Here is a 20,878-nt window from a genome sequence, read left to right as displayed (position 1 = left end):
GAATAGGAATTGCCGATAAATCTTCGTTATGTCGGTCAGTGTAAAGATGGTAAGTACACCATTTTAATAATAGATTTTTCTGTCGTTTAAATAAATTATATGTATTGCGATCAACGAACGAAATATCTAGACCACAACAACTGAGTCGATTTATACAAATTTCATACTTCCCGGTAAATTCATTCAATTTCTATTTCTACTCTTCCCCCCTCCACCATTATTCTCATAAAATGTCATTTAATTGTGGCGAAACTCTCCATTAATTTTTTAGCACAAAATCGCTGAGAAAACATATCAAATAAATTATAAATTTCAATAAAATAAGTGAGTCCAGAAATACTGCTTATAAAGAAAAACTGTGAGAATTACATAGTCTTGTTAATTTCACTAATTAATGTAACAGTGTCATTTAAGTATTACTAAATGATTAATTAAGTAATTTACAGGATAAAATCATAAAACCTGTAGTACGGGGTAAAACGGTTCGAGTTGCCATGATGCAGTTATAGTAAAATAGTTCCACTTACAAAAAATTGTTGTATATTTGCAGGATAATCTCCCAGACAATTTGATGAGAAAGAGATTCAACTTGACTCGTTATACTACTCCACCAATAAAATGTACAATGATTTTCCATGATTTTTCGTGATTCCTCGGAACTATTATCTCTTGGGCATCTTAAGTTGATTGACCACCACAATTTATCATACACTATTATACAGGATGAGTTCATGATTCAGGAAAAATAGCCAATTAAAGAAAAATCGATTGAAAATTAAGATCCGTGTGAAAAAAATTGTACAATCCATCTTTATCTCCTGCATACCTTGCATCGATCATGCAAGAGAATGTTGAATAATACTTTTCATAACTTGACAACTTATCAATGTTATATTCTACGATTGCACATGTAAACTCCATTTTTCTACTATCGTTCATTAATTGTCGGGACAAGTAATGAACTCAATATACTATTCTTCATAGTTGCACTTCGTTGATATTCATTTCACGACTTAGCTAAAAATAGAAAAACTGAGTGTTTGAAAGGCACTTTTAAACAATAAAATGACAACAATATTCCATCCACATTTTTTATACTTGTTACGCCATTTTTCAATGAGCAAAAAATTCAATTTCTCTGTGTAATCAACGCTTATCAACGCTTGTCATGTCAGAAGATTTTGCGTGAATTTCGGCATTTTGAAAAAATATCAGCTACATCACTACTACTCCATTCTAATTATAAATCAATAACTACAAAAAATGCCACTCACTAATTTGCCTGGATTCACCCAAAATATTATCTGAATGAATAAGAGGAAATAAAATTCCAATTCAATCGATACTTTCATCAGTGCGCATATCAATCCTCAATAAATCGACAAATTATTGATTTCATATAAAAATTCGCTCTACAAGACCCTCCCTCCCATTGGACCCTGTGATAAACACTATTTCGATTAGTCCACATTATTCTTAAATAACAATACACAGATTAAACTCCTCGGGTTATGGAAAAATCTCCATTGTATACAACTGTAGTATAAAAGTTTTTCGCGTCACATATAAATTTTCGTTTTCGCTACATCCTCGAGTTGCCTTAATAATTACCTATAAGTATTTCTTCATTTTCCTCTACTAATATTTTTTTACACCGGACGTCGTAAGCACGGCCAACTGCTGATGATGCGACACAGGCCCCATCTGATCTAAATCATACTCGGTCAGAGACACTTACCAGGATTCTGACTGCACCACTGGGGCCACATTGCCTCCGTCTTGAGACCACGAGTTTGAAGAACATCGATGTGAGTAGCAAGACGAGTATAAACACTCTCTTCTGTGATGTACCCTGCTGTTGGTAAATCGCTCCACAATCTCTCAGCGAATGCCGAGGCCCTGGGCCACAGTCTAGGTCCCAAACTGGCCTGTCCAATTTGTTCACTCCACAGTGCCACCTCACCCCCCATCACCAAATTCGCAGCCTGATAATCCCTCCATGGCCTGTGATTGTAAACAGTCTGCCACGTTCTGTATTCTCCGCAAGCAGCCTCTCCGGTCTCCCTCCACTTTCCAAATCCGCAGTCCAAATACCAGGCGTCAACGTGTGACAGTATCACCCTGAAACCATCCTCCAGGAGATCTCCAGTCTCAGGCCAATTACTCCCACCCCACGACTGAATGACATGGACCTTTGGATCGAAGTGAGATGTAATCCACGGTCGTTTAGTCAGTGGTGAACTCCACAATATCACAGCTTTGGGCACCTCATCCTTATTCGCCTTGACAATTCTCTTGAACACTTTTCTCTCAAAATCAGCCCAGATTGCATGCAAATCCGTAAAGTTTGACGCTTGCATTGCCTGAGTTATATTGGTATACTGCGCCCAACACTCCAAGTTCACCTCGTCTCCCCCAATGTGGATAATGTCTCTTACTTCCGTAATGTCGAGTATTTCACGGTATAAACTTTCAAGTACTTTGTATGAGTGTTCATTTATAGGATTAAGCTGTCCACAATTGGGTTCACCGCAGTACGACGACCAGGGCTCTTGATCAACGCACAAAGCTAGTTCACCAAAGCCGTAATCACTGCCCCACTGCCAACCAGCTCCAGCATGAGCAGGCGAATCAATTTCAATAATAACCCTGATGCCCCTGATTTTTGAATAATCTACCAAATCCTTCATGTCTTCGGGTGTGTAAATCTCATCACCACTGAAGGCACCCCATCTTGCCATCTGCGGGAAAAACGATGAATCGAATGGAAATGACTGAGAGTCCGAGATGTGCCAGTGGAAGGTGTTGAGTTTAGAGGCTGACATTCCGTCGATAACGCGTTTTAATTGTTCTATCGGGAAAAATTGACGACCAGTGTCGATCAAGAGGCCACGGTAGTGGAACGATGGCCTGTCCTCGATGGAGGCTTTGGCGAGTACTCGGAGGGTGCCCTGGTGGCCCGCCGAGTCGTCCCACCAGAAAAGTTGCGAGAGAGTCTCCAAACCGTGACGAATTCCGTAGTAGCTCTTCGCGGAGATCTTCGCTTCGAGGAGACGAGCCTTCTGTGACAGCTCCAGGTGATAGGACTCATCGGTGGAGAGGGTAAGTCTAGTGCCCGATGCACCTGCTGGGTCCAAGTAGATAACAAAGCTGTCGATGCTCCATCTCTCCCGGGCATTTGGCGTCTTTATCAAACTTCTGATGTTTCCAATGAAAACGTCCTTGGCGTGTTCGAGTAGGCTTTTGAGATCATCATCAACGGTGTTGATGGTAACTAATTCAATGTGCTGAAGGGATAATGCAATCATCTCCTCACCGAGGATGACGCTGCCAGTGGGTCGTGGCCAGAGCAATCGAGTGTTACCACCGCAGAGTGCATTGCACGTCGCCAGGGACGTGCGCGATGTTCTTGACGTACGTCGCTCGCATCTGCCCGCAACACAAACCCACGTCCATGGGCTTTTGAACGATCTGGAGACAGTATAAATGATTCAGGGAAAGCACTACCCATATACTGCAATCGTAATCATAATGGATAAGCTCCACGCGAAAAAAAAATGGACTTGAATCAAGTATGATTGATCCGTTGCTTTTATTTTATGCATTTTATTTTGTACTTGACTTCAGTAGATTTCATTTTCCATGTGTTAGTCATTTTTTGTTAGATGAAGATGGTGATGATCTTTTTAATAATTTGGAGGATAAAGAGGTTGATCAGCTGTTCCTGTTTAAAATAAGGGAAGAAAGGACGAAACTTCAACTTTGTAGAGCACATGCAATACTTAGCATTTATCGATTTCAACTAGCCCAGATTTCGGTCCCACGTTCATACATTTTTTTTTACCTTGTATAATTTAGAGATTCCATGGAGAGTGCGTCTCCAAATTCGACGATCGTGATGTTATCACTCGTCTCATTAATTATCTGTCGCGATAACTGCTTCAGACTATTGGGATAGCGTGCAACGATCATGCAATAATTAAACATCAGGTGTTGTGTGTGTTAAGAGAAATTTTGTGGTAAAATCCATCGACGAATATAAAAACTTAGGATTTAATTACCTCCTTGGGGCGAAGGGTTGGAGGGACACCAGAGGTGATGTGTGGGCGTACATGGCGATGAGGAAGATCCCGGTGATGAGCACCAGGAGGAGGAGGACTCTCCTCATCCAGCCACTGGGGAGACCCCCCATCATTCTTCTCCACCTATCAACAAATTAAATATTACAAACAATCAGGCAATTCATGTATACAAATCGCAGCGTCTAAATGCTATTTTTCTCTGGTTGATTATTACGATTTTTCCAATTGTTCAATGCAATCGTTAATTGCTATTGAAAATAAACAGACAACTCCTCGATCTAACAATAACCATTACAAATAGCCCAATAAATATATTAACTTCAAGTTAATGAAGTAACTAGATACTCCGATAACTCATTCCATTTTTAGTACCATAATTTGTGGCCTATCCCCACTATCGATCACTGACGTTCCTTATCACGTTTACCAGAGACAAACAGCATGTAACCCGGATCCTTGGCCAAGCCAATCAATGGTTCTTTCCTTCTTTCCTTCGATATACAACGACAGGCGATTAATTGTGTAACAATCTAAACAGCCTCCCTTGAACTTCTAATCACGTCGATCCCTTCTCATTTCTAACTCGAGTGTTCACAACGAATTTGATAAAATTCCATTAACGAATCATTAAGCTGTCAAAAATCTCCAAATTGAAAAAATAATAAACTGCATACAAACGAATATAAACGTAATCCATTGGTGAAAGTTAACCGGATCATCTACAGGGAGAAAAAGAGAACACAACACCAAGTTGAATGAATAATAAGGGTCCTAATCATAGATGACCTTAGATATCGTGCTACTGGTGGTGTCATCGATCTAAGTCCCCAAGTCGATGCTATGGCTACTATCGATCCAAGCTATACCTCAAGCACCTAGAGATTCTTATCTTTTTATAGTGAAAATTCAGTGTATAAATGGAAGTGAATAAAAAAGAAAATGAATAAAAAAAAAACAGCGGTCGAGTGAATTACAGTGGTGGTATCCAAAAATAAGAATCACCAGCGATGTGAATGATAACGTCATGGGGTGAAGGCGTCGGGGTGAGGTTTATAGAAGGGGGGGGTTGATAACTATGAGAGAAAACTATGACGCAAGTGGGAGGTTGGCGGATCGGGGGCTCGTTGGTTGGGGGTTGGTTGGCGTCGGTTTGTTTCACACAACCATCACCACCTTTGTAGCCAAGCAACCGCGCAATCACCACAGTCTAGATCTAAACACCAACGGATACGGACGGTCCTGACCTTCCGCTATCTTCATTTTTTTTTCATTTTTTTAACAGCCCAAACAGCAGAATTACCTCGTCAATAAGCCAGTGTCAGTAATTCGTCATGTTATCGTGTTCGCTATAAAATCATCAAGTGAAATGTCTCTGGTGACCAGGGGGTACATGCTCCTCTGGGAATTCAGGCGAACTCGGAATTTTCATGGAAATTGTTCTACTTTATGGTTTTGAATTATGGTGTGTAAAGGAAGTTTAGTTTACAGAAGTGCTAAGTGCCTCTTTGAGAATCCACGAGCAGGTGAGCACTCCTTTTTTTAACAGAGATTGATTAGAAAATTGTGATTATCAATCATAATTTAATTTAATTGAGTTACCTGATTTTTCCGCCATTTTAATTGTTGGAGGCGGTCCATAAAATGGCGGAAAATATCGAGTAACTCCTCGATTCTTCTGTTATCCTATTACAAAACTCCCGTTTCATTAAAATTTTAAGGAAATACGTTCTAAATCTTTATCGATTATCAATTTTTTGTAACCCTTTCATCGATATTCCGTCTCATAATCTACACTTATTGCACTAAAGTTGAGGAAAAACCGACGTGGCTAAACCAATAAAGGGATGCGTAAGAGAGAGTTAAAAGTCGATGAGAACTAGAGCTACTAAATTATTAAATCTCCCTCGACAACTATAATAATTATAATTACCTTTCAATTCTGGCGATTTGGGGTCATCCACAAATTTCAGTTCCTCTTCTCCTAAAAACAAACATATAGTCAACACGTACTGGAAAAATTTGTTACCCGACCTTAACAAATAATTAAACCAGTTACAGGAAAAGTTCTTGGACTACACTAAATTACTCAGTCGTATTTTGAGTCTCGGTGAATTTGCAACCGAGATAAACCGAAAGTGATAGACGGATCACTCCTAAAGAGACGAAATCCCGACAATTGTCAAGTTACAATGTCGATGAGAAGAATAGCTGTGTTAGCAGCGGTACATTCCAGTCAACGAAACGATTCCTATGGTGCAAATTACGGCGGTTATTACACCCCCGGTTACAATATGTCTGGCAATGCCAGCGGAAAAATGGGAAGATTCGACGCGGATTTGCATGGAAATGTTAACGTACTCCTCGGAGGGTAGCTATTCTATTTTCTATCCAATCCCAAAAAAAATGAAAATAAAAGGAAACAGTCGTAATAACATATTGAATTTTGCTTTAGGGCAATGCTGAGTGGAGTGATTATAGTGGTAATTCTCGTTTGCTACTGCTGTCACAAAAACATGAGAAAGAATCGACCACACGAATACTCCCCTTATTGGAGGGAGCCAGATGTCCAGAGTCTGGAGGTCTTCACCATGGATTCCCACGCGATGGGACGTTTTTTGGGTGGTCAGCAGTGTTACGATCGAAGTGGCAATGCGGAAGACATCACCACAGTGTCATTACCCTGCCCAGGCACCCCAGGACCACCACCAGCTTACGAGAGTCTTATATTTAATCCCCACAATAATGCTTCACCCAGTGATAAGAAAGAGGAGCCAATTACCACTCCCGATTGTATACTTTCCGTCTCTGAGAATCAAGGGGATTCCCCCAGACAGGAGAAGAAGGAAGAGGATGAGGGATTACCCTCTTATGAGGCTGCACTCAAACTCGAAGCTAATGGCTATGTTTAATTATAAAAAATTGGTTAATGAGTTTGTAACTTCTCCAAAGAATTTCTCAGGGAAACTGTCGCCCAGTTTAAAATATAATCATATTTAATTAATTAGAAATTAATTGAATATCATTATATTACAGAGTTGATGCATAAATAATCATTAAATTTATGTCTTGAAGAGAAATAGAATCTTTTAGGGAAATATTTGGAGGGGCTGTGGTAGCTATTTACCGAAAATTGGTTGTGGAAGTGATTTTATTGTGATGTCAACAAACGGGATAGATCAATTTTGTTGAAGGCCGGTTTTTTACCGAGTATCTCCGAATCTAAGCGAGGTAGATCATTTGTTGAGTAATTGGGTAGATCTGGAATTAATTGAGTGACTCCTTAGACTCGGCGCTATTCGTCGAAAATTTATCTTCAAGGTGAGTTGATGTATTTCATTTTTCATTCCACTAGTGATTTAATATTAAGTCTTTTACAAGTCACTCTTTTTTACGCTTCTAGGTATAAGTTAATGAAATATTACGTTGTACAGAGAAAGTATTTAATTGATTATGTAATATTCGATGGATTATGTTATTTATTTTATTTATTCAGTTGTTTAATATTGATATTAATTATTTAACTGAGTATTGTTAGGGAGAAATTTGTTGGGGAGATTTTTGTTACTGTACTCAAGTTGTAGTGAGATTTTGTACATAGATAAAGAATTTAATTATACAGTTTGTGTTGAGAAGTTTTATTTTGATTTTGAGGTATATATTTTATAAGTTAGGAGGAAAAATTCATTTGATCATTTAATTTTCACACCGAAATATTTTTACTGGCTGAAGTGACAAAGGAGGAGTGATAAGTTCAAATCCGTAGAAATGATTCTGCAAATAATTCGCGGAGATAAATCGCGATTCTTTTTTGTAGTCGATAAAATCATCTACAGGAAGGGCCTTTCATTTCTCGCAATGTAAATTTCCCGAGATAATTATTTATTGAATTTTTCACCCGTTGGTAAATGATTACTTATTCTCTGTTATTTACCACCTCGGTTTCAGTAATTTGAACAGCGACGTAAATAACCCCGAAAACACGAGTACAAGTGATAAAATACATGTTCAATTGAGTGATTGAACGAGTTAGATAGGAAATTATTGATAGAGAATTGCGTGGCGTCCATCTGTGCATATCGTCAATTTAAAACGCGTGTAAAAATAAGTTTATCAGTAAGACCATTCAAACATTAATATGATACTGTAGTGTTTCAATGAAGCTCACCGTGATAATAATAATAGGGAGCTTGGTAATTTATCACTGACAATTGTCAATGCAGACTCGATCACTCCTGATTGAACTCACATGAGACTTTTTATTCCAAATGAAGTTAAAAATTAATTAATAATTTTAGTTCACTCATTTCCTTTTATTCTTCCTTTTCATTGAAAAATTCCGTTCCTTTACTAGGTCTATCTACTGATTGCAAAAAAATAATGAAAATTATATGGTTTATTGATAATTATGTGAGTAAATGTTGTAAGACTGGTTTGCAAGAAGAGAAAATTCTCCAGAGGGAAAATATCTTCACGTATTAATCCTGATTTTATACAACAAACCGTTTGATGTTTATTTCATTTATTTTTCCAGTTTTCTCTTTAGCAAAAAAAGATAACAATTGCCATCTGGCAACTCATGATATGAACGGCATAAAATTGAGTCATTCATTGTATACAATTGTCAATAGATAATCGATTGCTCGTAAATAAACTAGTTACGGAGGCACTTGCAATTCATTCTTCAATTGACATCCGACAAGGATATCACGATAACGATAACAATGAGTAAATAATTCACCCGGTCATTGTTTCACGCTCTTGACACTTGTTTATTTTTTACTCCTGTTCTACAGTCAAACATTAAAACCCGAATGGACCGCATATTCACGTCCAGGGTCCAAGTGCACTTCATTGGCCAGTCATTCGGCCAGGCCTTATACATAAATAAACTTCTGCTCAATCCTAAATTACTTGACCGCTTAATTATTTTCCATTCCAATCCTTTCAGCTTTAAAATGCCAAGCTAAATGCCGCGAGTAGAAAAATTAAATTTTCTCTGAGTGGCACATTGACTTTCCTCATTAACTATAGATCAAATTTTATGAGTTGTTCATTTTTTTTCAACCTTGAGGACTACTTCACGTCCATTCTCCGGTCTTTCTTGCAAATGGTATTAAAGTGGAATCAGTGCTCGTTGCCATGGGTAATAAAATAATTATTGTCATGGCGGATGACACGTGGGCGGTCGAATGAGACGACTGAGGAAGTGGTCACTGACTTGAAATTATATATTCTTTATCGCAATTTCTCTACCGGAAATTTTCTTGTGATTAACAAAAGACCGGGAGTGTTCTCTCATCTTAATATTATTCTATCCGTCTGAGTGCGCACTAAAGATTCTGTTAATATAATTATTCAGGTACGGAGTAAAGAGCTGAATAAAATTAACTAAAAAAAGGAGAGATTGGTTGTAAATATTGTCAAATATTTAAAAATGAAAATCTAGAATGCTATCGTATCCAATTGCATAAAAATTGCTAGGCTCGGTTATAAATCTTTAACAATATCCAACATTGATGAAAAAAATGGTAAAAAACACTGCTAAGGCTTCGAGTTAGGTAACAAGATATTTCCCGGTCTTGGCTTCACATGGGCTAAACATACACAAGTAATCTCCTTATATCACCCTTGACTACTCCAATCAATCACTTCTAAATTACATAACAACATCAATGAAAAATACCGTCGCGAAGAAACCAGAAAGAAAAAAAATACTAAGTAAAAATAAATCCCCAAACAATCTGAGAGAAGATAAACTCAATAAAGGCAAACAATCCAGATTACGACAGCGTCAATTTCCCTAATTACATTACAGTAACTTATCGCAAAAATAAAACCGGAAAAACCTGCCCTCATCTATCGATTTGACAGCCGCATAAATATTCGAGGTTATGTCCTACGCCTACAGGACATAATCCTTACGAATTCACCAACAAAAGTATAAAAATCTCGATAATTTAAACAATCAGAAATTCTCCAATTTGTGTTAACAAATTCAGCAGATGAAATATTTCGAAAAATCGATATTAAACCGTAGCACCTGTTACATTCCTCGCAAACAAAATCTAAACACCAATAATGATCGTCACTGTTTGTTGAAATCGAATGTAACAATTAAAAAACAACTCACCAAAATTCCGCAGTGTGTTCTGCGTTCTCCCGTTGTTTTTCCCAAATTTTCACCTGGCAATGTCTGAGCCTCAGGATTTTTTCATCGTCAACACTAATAACGAGACCACATCAATGACAAATTTATCACTGAATCACTCACTGATAAACTCGTTGAGTATCACAATTTATTACTGAATTGAAACACAATAGTAATGCAACAGTGAACACAGGTGTTGGAGACGATGAAGACAAAACGGTATCCCAGGTTGGCATATCACTTCTGTCTCTTTTTTTTTCACTCTCTCTCCACTGGTGCGCACGCTCACACAAATATTCACAAAACACCTACAGAGGGATGTGCCATATTTATTTTTCACTTACTAATTTATCCAGTTTTATTGTCAAGTTGACACTGACAGCTCCTTAATCAGACGCGTTACAAGTCAGAGTTGCTCAATACAACTGACTATTGAATAAAGAATAAATTGGTATATGTTAAATCCAGTGGTGGGGGTGCAACGGATGTGACGTCACGTGAGGTACCATTTAAAATTTTTGCGATTCAATGATTATTACCCATTTATTTACGATTACATGAGATTAATTAATTAATCTGCTCGTCCAAGTCGTTGGGACTGAGGGATTTTATTCAGAGATTATTGCATTATGAATTTTTTTTTGGTAAATTCAACTCGTATGTTCTGTTTCAATTTTATCTAACTTATATTTCTGTAGAACTAACCAAACTAAACGGAAGATTCATGTGTGCTTTCAGTTTAAATCGTAGAAATGAAAATTCGATATTTCAGAGGTTTCAATTGCAGGAGAAGTTCACGTGAAATTACTTTTTAATGGTTGATCAACGTTTTCCATGATAATTGTTATTACTCGATTAGAATATTTCGCAGAAAAATAAATTCAGTGCTTCGGAAGATACCGCCATCTTCATAGAATTTTCGGGGCTGATCACACAGGTCTCTCTATTTCTGTTATCACTTAAATAATTTATTGATCTAAGCCACTAATTTATGTGTAACAATTATAATCGTGTAATCGTGATGTATTATGAATGATAATTTTTATAAATAGATTACGTACTAAGTCTACGATAACAATAAAGAATTTGTAGAAAAAAATATCAATGGTTACTAAAAAAATAATAGATAATGGAATGGGATTAAAAATGAGGTGCCAGATGAAATGGGATAATTAATTTTCCTCTCAGAGAGGTATTTAATATTTTTATGTGGGTCATTATTTCTTCTTGCGAGAGCCGTGGGTCATTCTTTTTCCTTTATGATGCGATTTACTCTGGAATTTTAGTGCGCATTTATTTGAATTTGATGTCTGACTCGATCCACTTTTTTCCACGTGTCCATTGCTTTTCTCTACAATTTTCCCATCTGCAACAAAAAAAAAATGATAAATTGTATTGATTTATTTATTAAGATTGATAAATTAATCAATCACTTGCAGAAGTCTTACCCGAATAATTATTCTTCACATCATTTATCCCCTTCAATTCGCATCCGCCTTGGTCTATAAAAAAACGTAAAAATAAACATTTAATATTACTTGTTGTGAAAATATAAAACGAAACAAATGAACTCCATATCAGGATAAACGAGCGGGGATTAAATTTGCGCTGCAAGGGATTTTAATTGATATTAATTTATGATATGACAACGCGAGAAGTTCATGGACGAAACTTACGTCCTTGAAAAGTGGGTAAAGCCCTCTCTGGGCTCGAGCTCTTGGAGCTGATTGGTGAGTAAAAAGCAGTATCTCCATCGTCTCCACTCTGTGGGGAGAAATAATCTGGTTGCTCCTCAGCAAGTTCGATCTCTGGATTTTTTTCATTGTCGGTGGGACACGTGCTCTACGATCACGATTGGGTTCATTTCCTCATTTTGCCTCCGAAATTTTACCATCAATTAAGTAGTGGAGTAATCAAATGATATTCTAATACAATCGAACACTCGTTCGATTACCGGAATTATCAGGAAATTCAATTCGAATCATTCAATTCATTGGCATTCTACCACTCCTCTACTAAATTTTTTATTTTCTCTCTTTTGCGAAAGGCACTTGGCATGCGAGCGAAGCAATCACAAGGAAATCAATATATCTTCTATAAAAACGAATTTACCTGAGTATCCTTTACTGAATTGGTCTTCAGGATAGCGTTAGAAGACCGAAGTTTGTATTCATCCAAAAGTGCATTATTTTCCTGCAATAAACCTTCCACTTCATGCTGCGAGATAATTTTCTCCTCATCCTCCAAATCTGTTTGGCTCGATTCACTCGTTTCAGAACTGTCCCCAGGCTATATAAATGCAATACTCAATGAATCGTCTAATGATTCATCAATTAATTAATTAATTCCCAAAGAATTAATCAATTCTCATCTCCAAAATTTGGAGTTCAATTTGAATTCTAACTATTGGCTTCAAATAAATTTCTCTCAGATACCGTAAGAAGTCGTTTCAACTAAATCCGAGATGAAGCAATTCCTCAAAAATTATTTTCTCTAAATAACCCGAGAACTATTGAACTGCGATAATAATTATCTATGAAAAGTGAAAAATGGATGTCTCTGTGGCAAGTTACAGGGTCATTGTAAATACTGAAATATTGTAATTATCTGGAATTTTTATTATTAGTGGACTAATGTGTTTATGTTCTGAAGTTTGTACTTTGCCGATGTACTCGCGTATTAATTAATTGTACGTTTCACAACTCAAACAAGACTATAACCGAACGCTTAAAATGTAAATCAAAGCGAGTCTATGAAGCCAAAATATTATTTCCGTACTACAAATACTTGTCTACCAATGACTGATAAAACTGAAATGAAAAACAAACACCAGTATTCATAACATCAATATACAAATGACTCACTTGGAAGTCACGATCGTCAAAACTGTTCTCACGTGCTAAACGCTCGATCTTCGAGTTGAGGGTCTCCTCCTCTGATTCATCAGACTCTTGATCATCCGAACTTATCTGGGTGTACTTCCTCTTCTGGTCCACAATTGTTGATTCGGTGGCAGATTTTTCATCGGGAGTTGTTGACTGTGGGACATGGAAATATTCTTCATCACGCGTGAAATTTTCCTAGATACCAACAAAATATTTGGAAAATAATTTCAAAGGTCCTGGGGTGGGAGAATTGACAGGACTCCACCGTAGGGCGAACCAACTCGTTATCCTGTTATTATTTGGGTCTTTACTACTTGCCATTTCATCATTAACGCTAACTTGAATCCTGGTCGATGGAGGCGAGTGATTCGACTTTGAGGTATCAAGACACGAAAGACTGGACAGGGTTAATTGAATGGATTTAATCAGGCTCCTGTTCGCTTCTTGGAGACTCTTCTCCTAAACCCATCACCAATTCAATTGATCAATTATAAATGCAACAAATAAACATTCATGCACCACTTCATTAAATTAAAATCAATCATTCATTTGAATTAAATATCACTTACCAAGGGACGATTATTAGCGATGCGTTTTTGCCTGAGGGTCTTGATCCCGTTGGTTTTGATTGTTCTTAGACGCCTTCGAGTTTTCTGAACGTACCTGACAATGTCACTGGGATCGATCGTCGGATAACCGAGAATTACACCCCCAAGATTCCATGTTAATCTTGATAAGCGGAGGAGGATCAGCCATGGAAGGAAGAGCACCCAGGGAAGAGGTCTCACGAGTTCCATGCTGTGGAAGGATTTTCCATTTTCCTCAATGGGTGATTCGTGGCAGGGAAGGCTCCACTGCGCTGACTTTTCCACGATCCACAACGTTCGATCCAGAACACGAAGTAATACTTGACCCATGGACATCTGAGCTAGGGCTGTGAGGCATGATGTCATCAGGTATTTCATACTCTCGATTACGTGGTCAGCCATCTGTAGAAAATTTCTGCATGAAAAAATCATTGAACATTGATAATTAATATTAATAATTACTGGATTGCATCATTGAGGCGATAAGAATTCAACCAATTGATATACCGAATTGTCAAAATACAAATTATGGAATTTGAACTCGTGGATGACGGGATTAATTTATATTTCGATTTTTTTTTTGCCGATTTAGTTGAAAATACTAGTCATAAGTCAAAGAATTCTGCAACAGCGAGATAAATCTTGGGATTAAAAGACAACGGTCAACAAAAGAATTTAAAAATAAAAGTCTAAACGATCAAAAGACATTAATCACGAGTCGACCCCTCACCAAACAATATATCTGTCAATAATTTCTCATTCACCGCGTGAAAATTTCTCTCTTTCCTATTTTCATCCGAAGAATCATCATCAACTGATAAATCTCATAAATTCTTCAGTCTCAATAGTCGTACATAAATTTCGAATGTTAAATCGAAGGAAAAAAGCACCGGCCTCTTCCAAGTGTCAACTCAAGCATCCAAGCCCAAAGTACAAAGTACGCAGCGATTATTTACAAATGAATTCGTCTTCGCCGGTTTAGATTGATGATAAACCCCTCTCTTCTTCTTCTCCCCACATCAATAAAAACAACCGGCTTACATCCCAACTACTGATACTTTTCACCACAAGAATGTTAATTACTAATCGAATAAATTCCTCTGTTATTTTTCTCTACTCTCATTCTCTTTTCACTTTCTTTTGCCGTTTATCTTGTGTTTACACTCAAGCTATCGCATTTTCCTTCGTAGGTCCTCGTGTCGACCGCTGACTTTATTTTTATTCCGTTATTTATCCCAATGTAATTATGTATTCACGGAAAAGTCTGTCAAGTACATTAGATAATTAACTAAAATAATTCATTATAATTGATATTCACGTACCTTTTGCAGAATTGTGGAGTAGATGCCTGAATTTCAATTACTGAATAGGTATTTATTATTGGGGGATAAATTTTATTATCTTCGACATGTATTTTTGCATTTTAACTCTGTTTTTAGGTGATGAGAGATGATTTAGTCAGTTGATATATATGATTTAGCCCCTGGTATATCCAACGATGACCACCGATGATCACTGACTACTGTGGCGATAGTCTCTTCAGGGGCTCCGTGTAACAGACATGCACGTACATTTTGCAATGGTGGCTGGTTAGGGGAAGAGAGAGAATAGAAGACACAACTGTCGGTTTTGCAATACCGAACTGTTCACCAACTGCTCTGTACGCGGACCTTTGGTCAATACCGATATCAATCAATTGACGCGTTCATGGCCACGCGGTATGGGATTTTCTATTATCTTTCATATTTTGTATTATTGTTTTGAAACTCAGTCCTGTGATTATCAAACATTTCGCACCTTGCACGATTCCTATAACTTTTCTATATTAATTCATTTCTTAAAGTATCATTGTCCGAACATTAATCTTTTGGGTATTTAATTTCATATTGTTATTTAATTTGTTTAAAATACAAGTTCGTGAAAGGTCATGGAGAATTAGCGCTTTAGCGCTGACAATTGATCATATAATATAATTGAATTGAAGTTACCCCATTTTTTTACGATTGGAATTATTTCTGAGGTGACCGATTTCTTTGGGATTCTTTGACAATTGACACACGAGTTTGACCGAATTATTTCGTCGTATTATACCTCCCGAAGAAGCCCAATAGTCGTATTCTGCGCAGGTGTATAGGGCGGCGTGTATACCCCAGTGGCCCGTCGTTACCTTTCTTATTAACATCTCCAGGAAAGTTTTCAGTCACGCTAAGGATTGCCACCAGGTATTAGTCCAAGTGGGATTATTGTCACTGAAGTTGACGCGGGTTAAAGGACGACAGCAAAGATATCCTCGTCGTCATTTACTCCAAGTCTTTCAGCATTTCGTCAGGACGATGCAATGGGCGAAGGGAGGCGGGAACGCTCGTCAAAAAGGTAAATTAATCTTTATATTGTATAAATTATAATTATTCACGCGATATAGTATTGATGTAGAGTAATTTGGTGTCCGGTCACACTGTTCAAATCATTTTTACCATTCAGATGCGCTCCAATGGGGTCTGTTCAGATTAACTCATTGAGGATTTAGTAGAACAATTAAATTATTTAATTGAAATTTGAAAAAAAAAAATGGAGATGCCGGGGATCGAACCCGGGGCCTTTCACATGCAAAGCGAACGCTCTACCACTGAGCTACATCCCCGATGTATATAAGTTGCTGTAAAAAAATTTCGAAGTCTTAGCCTGACTGTCTTCTCACAGCATGCTTGTAACCACTTCTCCATCTCCCGAACTATTCATCTAAATTTAATATTTTACCCGAGAAATTAGACTTCTGAGAAGGGGGTGGGGTGGGAGGGATGGGGTGATCGACGGAGGGGAATCAATTGTGAATTCGCACATTCATCATCTTTTAATTAGATGGAAGGGAATTATAAGATCGAGGTCGCGTGATTTACTCGCGTTAATCGCGATTGTGATCGATTGCTTGCGCAAAACGAAATTTTGTGCCGAATTACTCACGGGTACCGTAAACAATCCGGTGACCTCGATTAGGAGAATTTTAGGGCGATGAGATAAAAAACGTACTCCTGGTTTTATTTTGATTTCGGTTTAGTGGAATAGTTTTCAGTGAAAGTAAGAAATCAGTGATGGGATTGATATAAGAGGATTGGACGACTCATTGGAATGAAATTAAATTGGAATTTATTATCAAATGTTGATCCTTCGGAGTTGGAGACCATAAAAAAAAAGTTATTACCAAATGTTGATCCTTCGGAGTTGGAGACCATAAAAAATAATATTTCAAGTCTCGAGAACGCGTTTATTAAACACGCAACATCGGAATAAATACTGTCGCTGTTTTTCACAAGTCGGAGGTTTGTCCTGTGCGTGAATACCGAGGGTAACGAACATCGCAACAGCCCTATGCAAATTTCGATTAAATCTGGGTCACGGGGTCGGCACTCAACCCCAATGAGAGCGATAGCCCTTCCACCAACACAACTCATGACGTGCGACGATTCCGTTATGCCAAGTTAAGCATCTGGCCCACGGAAACCAAGAGTCCAGGGTGAAGAAGAGTTCCTCACCTGTCTTCCGACGTTTCGGATTTATGATCAAATACTTCTCACCGATCAATTCATCAATATCTTCTTTATTTTTTTATCAGCAGCCGGGGAATGCGAACCCGCGCCTCCAAAGGGACTGGCCACACCCTCAACTCTTCCCTTTTCTTTTACAATTAATCATCAATTTATGAAGACTAATTTCACTCACGAAAGGTGAAAAAAAAAACGGCCATACCCCTAAATTCAGAATGTACACAGATAAAAAATCATTCACAACTAAAAAAAATCCGCACAAAATCTCCATTCGTTTGAATCGAAATCACTACTGCTCGCGTGACACAATTATTTCTGGTCCAGGTCGACCCTGAAGCGACATCGCCGTCAGCTGAATCTATACCACTGTGCAATTGCCTTCGTGCACGTGCACCGTTAAAGTTCGCTGTGATTTTCAGTGTTGTTCTCCTACTGTGAGCATTTTTTTCATATCCCGAGGTAGATCGATGCGTCTCGTCTGGGTCTCAACACTTTAGCTCATCTACGTTGAGGCACGTCGAGCCACACGTACCACCCTCTTCCTGTTCCTGCTTTCGCGAATCCCCCGAGCCATCCCCGCACCCCCTCTTCGTACTTCACCCCGGATCCCATCGATGTAAGCGAAATAGCTTGGGAGATTTCAGTTTAGGAGCGGCGATCGTCCTGACCTGACGCCTTACCTTAGAAAATTCTTTGATATAAAACAGGAATAAATCCTTTCACATTTTCTTGACATTTATTGTTTTTATTACTTTGATAAACTGGTTCTAGGCGAAGATCCCTATTCAGGAGTCCCCAAAAATCCTGTTCGGACTCCGAGGTAGCGCGCATAAAGTTCAAAGAGCGCAAAGGGAAGTCTAAGGATCAATTCCCATGGCCAAGTGTTTATCAGTTGACCGTTGATGAACTCGCGCGTTATCGACGCCGACGGGTGCCAAATCGGCCCGATACTCTGGGAGTCGACCACTATGAAGATGCTCTGGAGAGTTTGGTCACTGAGTACAGAAGGGCGTTTAGAGCTACCAGTGAGGATTCGCTAGTGAAGAGGAATATCGGGGACAGTGAAGTGGAAGCTGGTGATCTAGCCACGATCAAAGCTAATGGTGGACCTATGGAGACTGATAATGATGCCTCGGCTTTACCTGGGCATGTTTCCACCCGTCCACCACTTATCAGAAAGTGAGACTCAACACTGAAATAATTTTAAATAATTCAAATGTGAAATCTAGACGATTCAGTATTATTTTGCACTATCACATTTTTATTACTGGAATCGTTATCGTAAAAGTGATGATTGATTATTAAAATCAGTTTGGATTAATTGAAGAATTGTTTGTTTTAACGTTTGGCGTGTTCAGGGGCACCAGTTTGAAGACTGGTGGCAATTTTTATTCTGCCACTGAGTATTCGAACTACAGAACGTACGAGGGCTTGCATCGTCCTGAATTGGCCCGAAGACCTACCTCACTTCGAATGGAAGGTGACATGCGAACTGTCACGGAACAGTGTGAGAAATTCATCGAGTGGTTTAACGTCAGTCGACCCGATCTCGTTCGCGTGCCGACGCATCTGAAGCTCGAGGGTCAACAGGAAACATCCACAGAGAGTCATGAACAATATGTGCCATTCGTTGGTGCCAGGAGGCCCGAAATTCTTCGACAGGGTGCGCATTTGAAACTCGAGGGTGAAACTACTTATTTGCCGGAATACACTGACGTTTTTCGTCAACCGATTCATCAAGGTAATTCGTCAATTAAAATTCGTTTGAGAATTCATCTGAAAGATATCAATAATTAGTTAATGAGTTGCTATTCCTCTCGATTATCCAGAAAAACGATCGCCACTGCTTCCAGAAACTCACCTGAAGTCCGGAGGTAATTTTTCCCAAGCCACTGAAAACACTCAGCAATTCGTCGATCCCCGAGGCACAGTCGTTCCTCCTAACGACAACGATGAGTCCATCGAGGACCTCCTGGAGCTCGATAACCATCATAAAAAGGAGGAGGACATGAATCTCCTTGTCTCAAAGCTCTCCGACCTCAAACACCCACCCATGGAGACACCAGAGTACAAAGACGCCTATCGCGACTTCCCCAGGGAGCGTCCCAAACTCTTGAAACCTGAAGATGAGATAGGTCGAGCGGATGGTTCTAAAGTTCATCCATCCTCCGGTTCCGCTACATTTCGCACAAAAATAGATCAAGATCCAGAGTACAAATCGAAATATATAGACCCTGACCGTCCAATTTACAGGAAACCGCCGATTTCAATGCGCCATCCAATTGGTTCTTCTGGCTTTGACAGGCGTCTAGTTCCAGATTTACGTTCCCACACATCCACCAGTGAGGTGAGGGCTCAGTATGTCCCCCATGGACACGTTCCCAAGGTTGAGTCACTCCGGATGCCGCCGACCCTTCGTCCTGAGGGACACATGAATCTCCAGCCAGAGTATCGAGATGCCTATTGCAGGAGAGGAAGTCGAATCAATGATCCCACACATCAGGCCACTAGGCGAAAATCCAATAATTGGTTGAATAATGATAACAGCGAACAGTTTGGATCGGTCAATGCTCAAAATGATCAGGACGCTTTTCAGGTAAAAATTTATCGTAACTTATGATTTTATAACGGACGATTAAGCTCGCATGTGGAATCATTATGAAATTTTCATGGTTTACTTATACCCACCGTTTCGTACCTCAATTATCGACATTTTTGTCTGGCAAGGTCAGGCACTAGGTGAGTGTTTACTTTCGATTTCGATGAAACTTTCTTGAATTTGGCGGAGGAAGACAGAAGGAGAGAGAAGGATAATATATATTATTCTTTCATTTTCTGTTTTTTATATATATTTTTAGGTGCTTCAAACTCGAGTCCACGAGGAGAACGTAGTGGGGAAGCCTCCGATGGTGAGGAGGAGCTCTCGTGCCTCTCAGGGTCAACGACCCTCCATCGCTGATGTTAATCCTCAACTTCTGACGAATCGATCGCCGAGTCCAACGTATCGTCTTCATGTTCATAATGTTGATGATGAGCCCAGGGGATTTGCTCGTCGACGAAGGACGTCCTCCATTCGTCAGACTGGTAATAGTCCATCGCCAGACAGGGCTACTTTCGAGGACAATCAGAGGTCCTATTCACCAAGTTTTGGGAAGGAACGTCAGAGTGACGAGGCACAAGCTTTTGTTGTACTCGATAATGCTAATGTCCATGGTAATGACAGTAGACGTCGACGTCTTGATAGAAATTCAAATTTCGAGACCCTGGGGGAACGGAGAAAGAGAACTCCACCAAATTGGATGCCTCCGTGGTACGATAATGCGAGTACTATTTGATGTGATTAAATCGATAATCGATAATTACACTGCCGAGTTATTTTGGGTATAGTATTTATGTTTCTTGAAAAAAAATCGGTGTGTAGGAGATTGGGCAGTACACGTTTGGTGTGGATAGTAGTCTATACCCTTGAAGCCTTTCCGTTGTTGAAGGTTTATCGATATAGTTTAATTCACTGGTTATGAAAAAACAATATTGTGAATTTTTTACGTCAACTTCAAATGCCAACTGGCGGATTATAATTTTTTTTTGTCCCCAGGTCATTGTGAAATTGTTTATTCAATAAACTCTGATGAAT

General features: G+C 38.8%; 4 protein-coding genes and 1 non-coding gene across 16 annotated transcripts; 2 read left to right on the top strand and 3 right to left on the bottom strand.

The window, feature by feature from the left end:
• Positions 1-46: 46 nt before the first annotated feature.
• fdl (fused lobes) lies at positions 47-11,076 on the bottom strand. Of its 2 annotated transcripts, XM_011312388.1 has the most exons (4): positions 10,213-11,076; positions 6,013-6,063; positions 4,062-4,205; positions 47-3,471 (listed from the first exon to the last, which is right to left on the bottom strand). In XM_011312388.1, exons 3-4 carry the CDS (start codon positions 4,193-4,195, stop codon positions 1,725-1,727), a joined length of 1,881 nt encoding a protein of 626 aa, XP_011310690.1. In that variant the 5' UTR covers positions 4,196-4,205; positions 6,013-6,063; positions 10,213-11,076; the 3' UTR covers positions 47-1,724. The 2 variants fall into 2 exon arrangements, with proteins under 2 accessions (XP_011310690.1, XP_011310692.1); XM_011312390.1 differs by lacking the exon at positions 6,013-6,063 and having other exon boundaries at positions 1,718-3,471.
• s-cup (stanley-cup) lies at positions 5,222-7,129 on the top strand. Its single transcript, XM_011312387.1, has 3 exons — positions 5,222-5,605; positions 6,135-6,450; positions 6,535-7,129. The coding sequence occupies exons 2-3, from the start codon at positions 6,272-6,274 to the stop codon at positions 6,989-6,991; spliced, it is 636 nt and encodes a 211-aa protein (XP_011310689.1). The 5' UTR covers positions 5,222-5,605; positions 6,135-6,271; the 3' UTR covers positions 6,992-7,129.
• A 100-nt stretch (positions 11,077-11,176) lies between the features above and the next one.
• Positions 11,177-15,340, bottom strand: LOC105271059 (uncharacterized). 4 transcript variants are annotated; one of them, XM_011312374.1, is made up of 8 exons: positions 15,025-15,340; positions 13,685-14,117; positions 13,434-13,574; positions 13,095-13,310; positions 12,343-12,519; positions 11,907-12,072; positions 11,679-11,732; positions 11,177-11,596 (listed from the first exon to the last, which is right to left on the bottom strand). In XM_011312374.1, the coding sequence occupies exons 2-8, from the start codon at positions 14,102-14,104 to the stop codon at positions 11,448-11,450; spliced, it is 1,323 nt and encodes a 440-aa protein (XP_011310676.1). In that variant the 5' UTR covers positions 14,105-14,117; positions 15,025-15,340; the 3' UTR covers positions 11,177-11,447. The 4 variants fall into 4 exon arrangements, with proteins under 4 accessions (XP_011310676.1, XP_011310678.1, XP_011310679.1 ...); XM_011312376.1 differs by having other exon boundaries at positions 13,685-14,104; XM_011312377.1 differs by having other exon boundaries at positions 13,095-13,268; positions 15,025-15,339.
• LOC105271060 (uncharacterized) lies at positions 15,334-20,872 on the top strand. 8 transcript variants are annotated; one of them, XM_011312385.1, is made up of 6 exons: positions 15,334-15,420; positions 15,896-16,075; positions 18,009-18,423; positions 18,603-18,985; positions 19,074-19,840; positions 20,103-20,872. In XM_011312385.1, the coding sequence occupies exons 2-6, from the start codon at positions 16,036-16,038 to the stop codon at positions 20,577-20,579; spliced, it is 2,082 nt and encodes a 693-aa protein (XP_011310687.1). In that variant the 5' UTR covers positions 15,334-15,420; positions 15,896-16,035; the 3' UTR covers positions 20,580-20,872. The 8 variants fall into 8 exon arrangements, with proteins under 8 accessions (XP_011310687.1, XP_011310686.1, XP_011310683.1 ...); XM_011312384.1 differs by having other exon boundaries at positions 15,829-16,075; positions 18,016-18,423; XM_011312381.1 differs by having other exon boundaries at positions 15,340-15,420; positions 15,891-16,075.
• TRNAA-UGC (transfer RNA alanine (anticodon UGC)) lies at positions 16,272-16,343 on the bottom strand. Its single transcript has one exon. It is a non-coding gene; the product is annotated as a tRNA-Ala (tRNA).
• Positions 20,873-20,878: the final 6 nt, after the last annotated feature.

This window comes from Fopius arisanus, unplaced genomic scaffold (assembly GCF_000806365.1).
Source record: "Fopius arisanus strain USDA-PBARC FA_bdor unplaced genomic scaffold, ASM80636v1 scaffold00100, whole genome shotgun sequence".
Taxonomy (NCBI): Eukaryota; Metazoa; Arthropoda; class Insecta; order Hymenoptera; family Braconidae; genus Fopius; species Fopius arisanus.
This window is presented reverse-complemented; position numbering and strand designations above follow the sequence as displayed.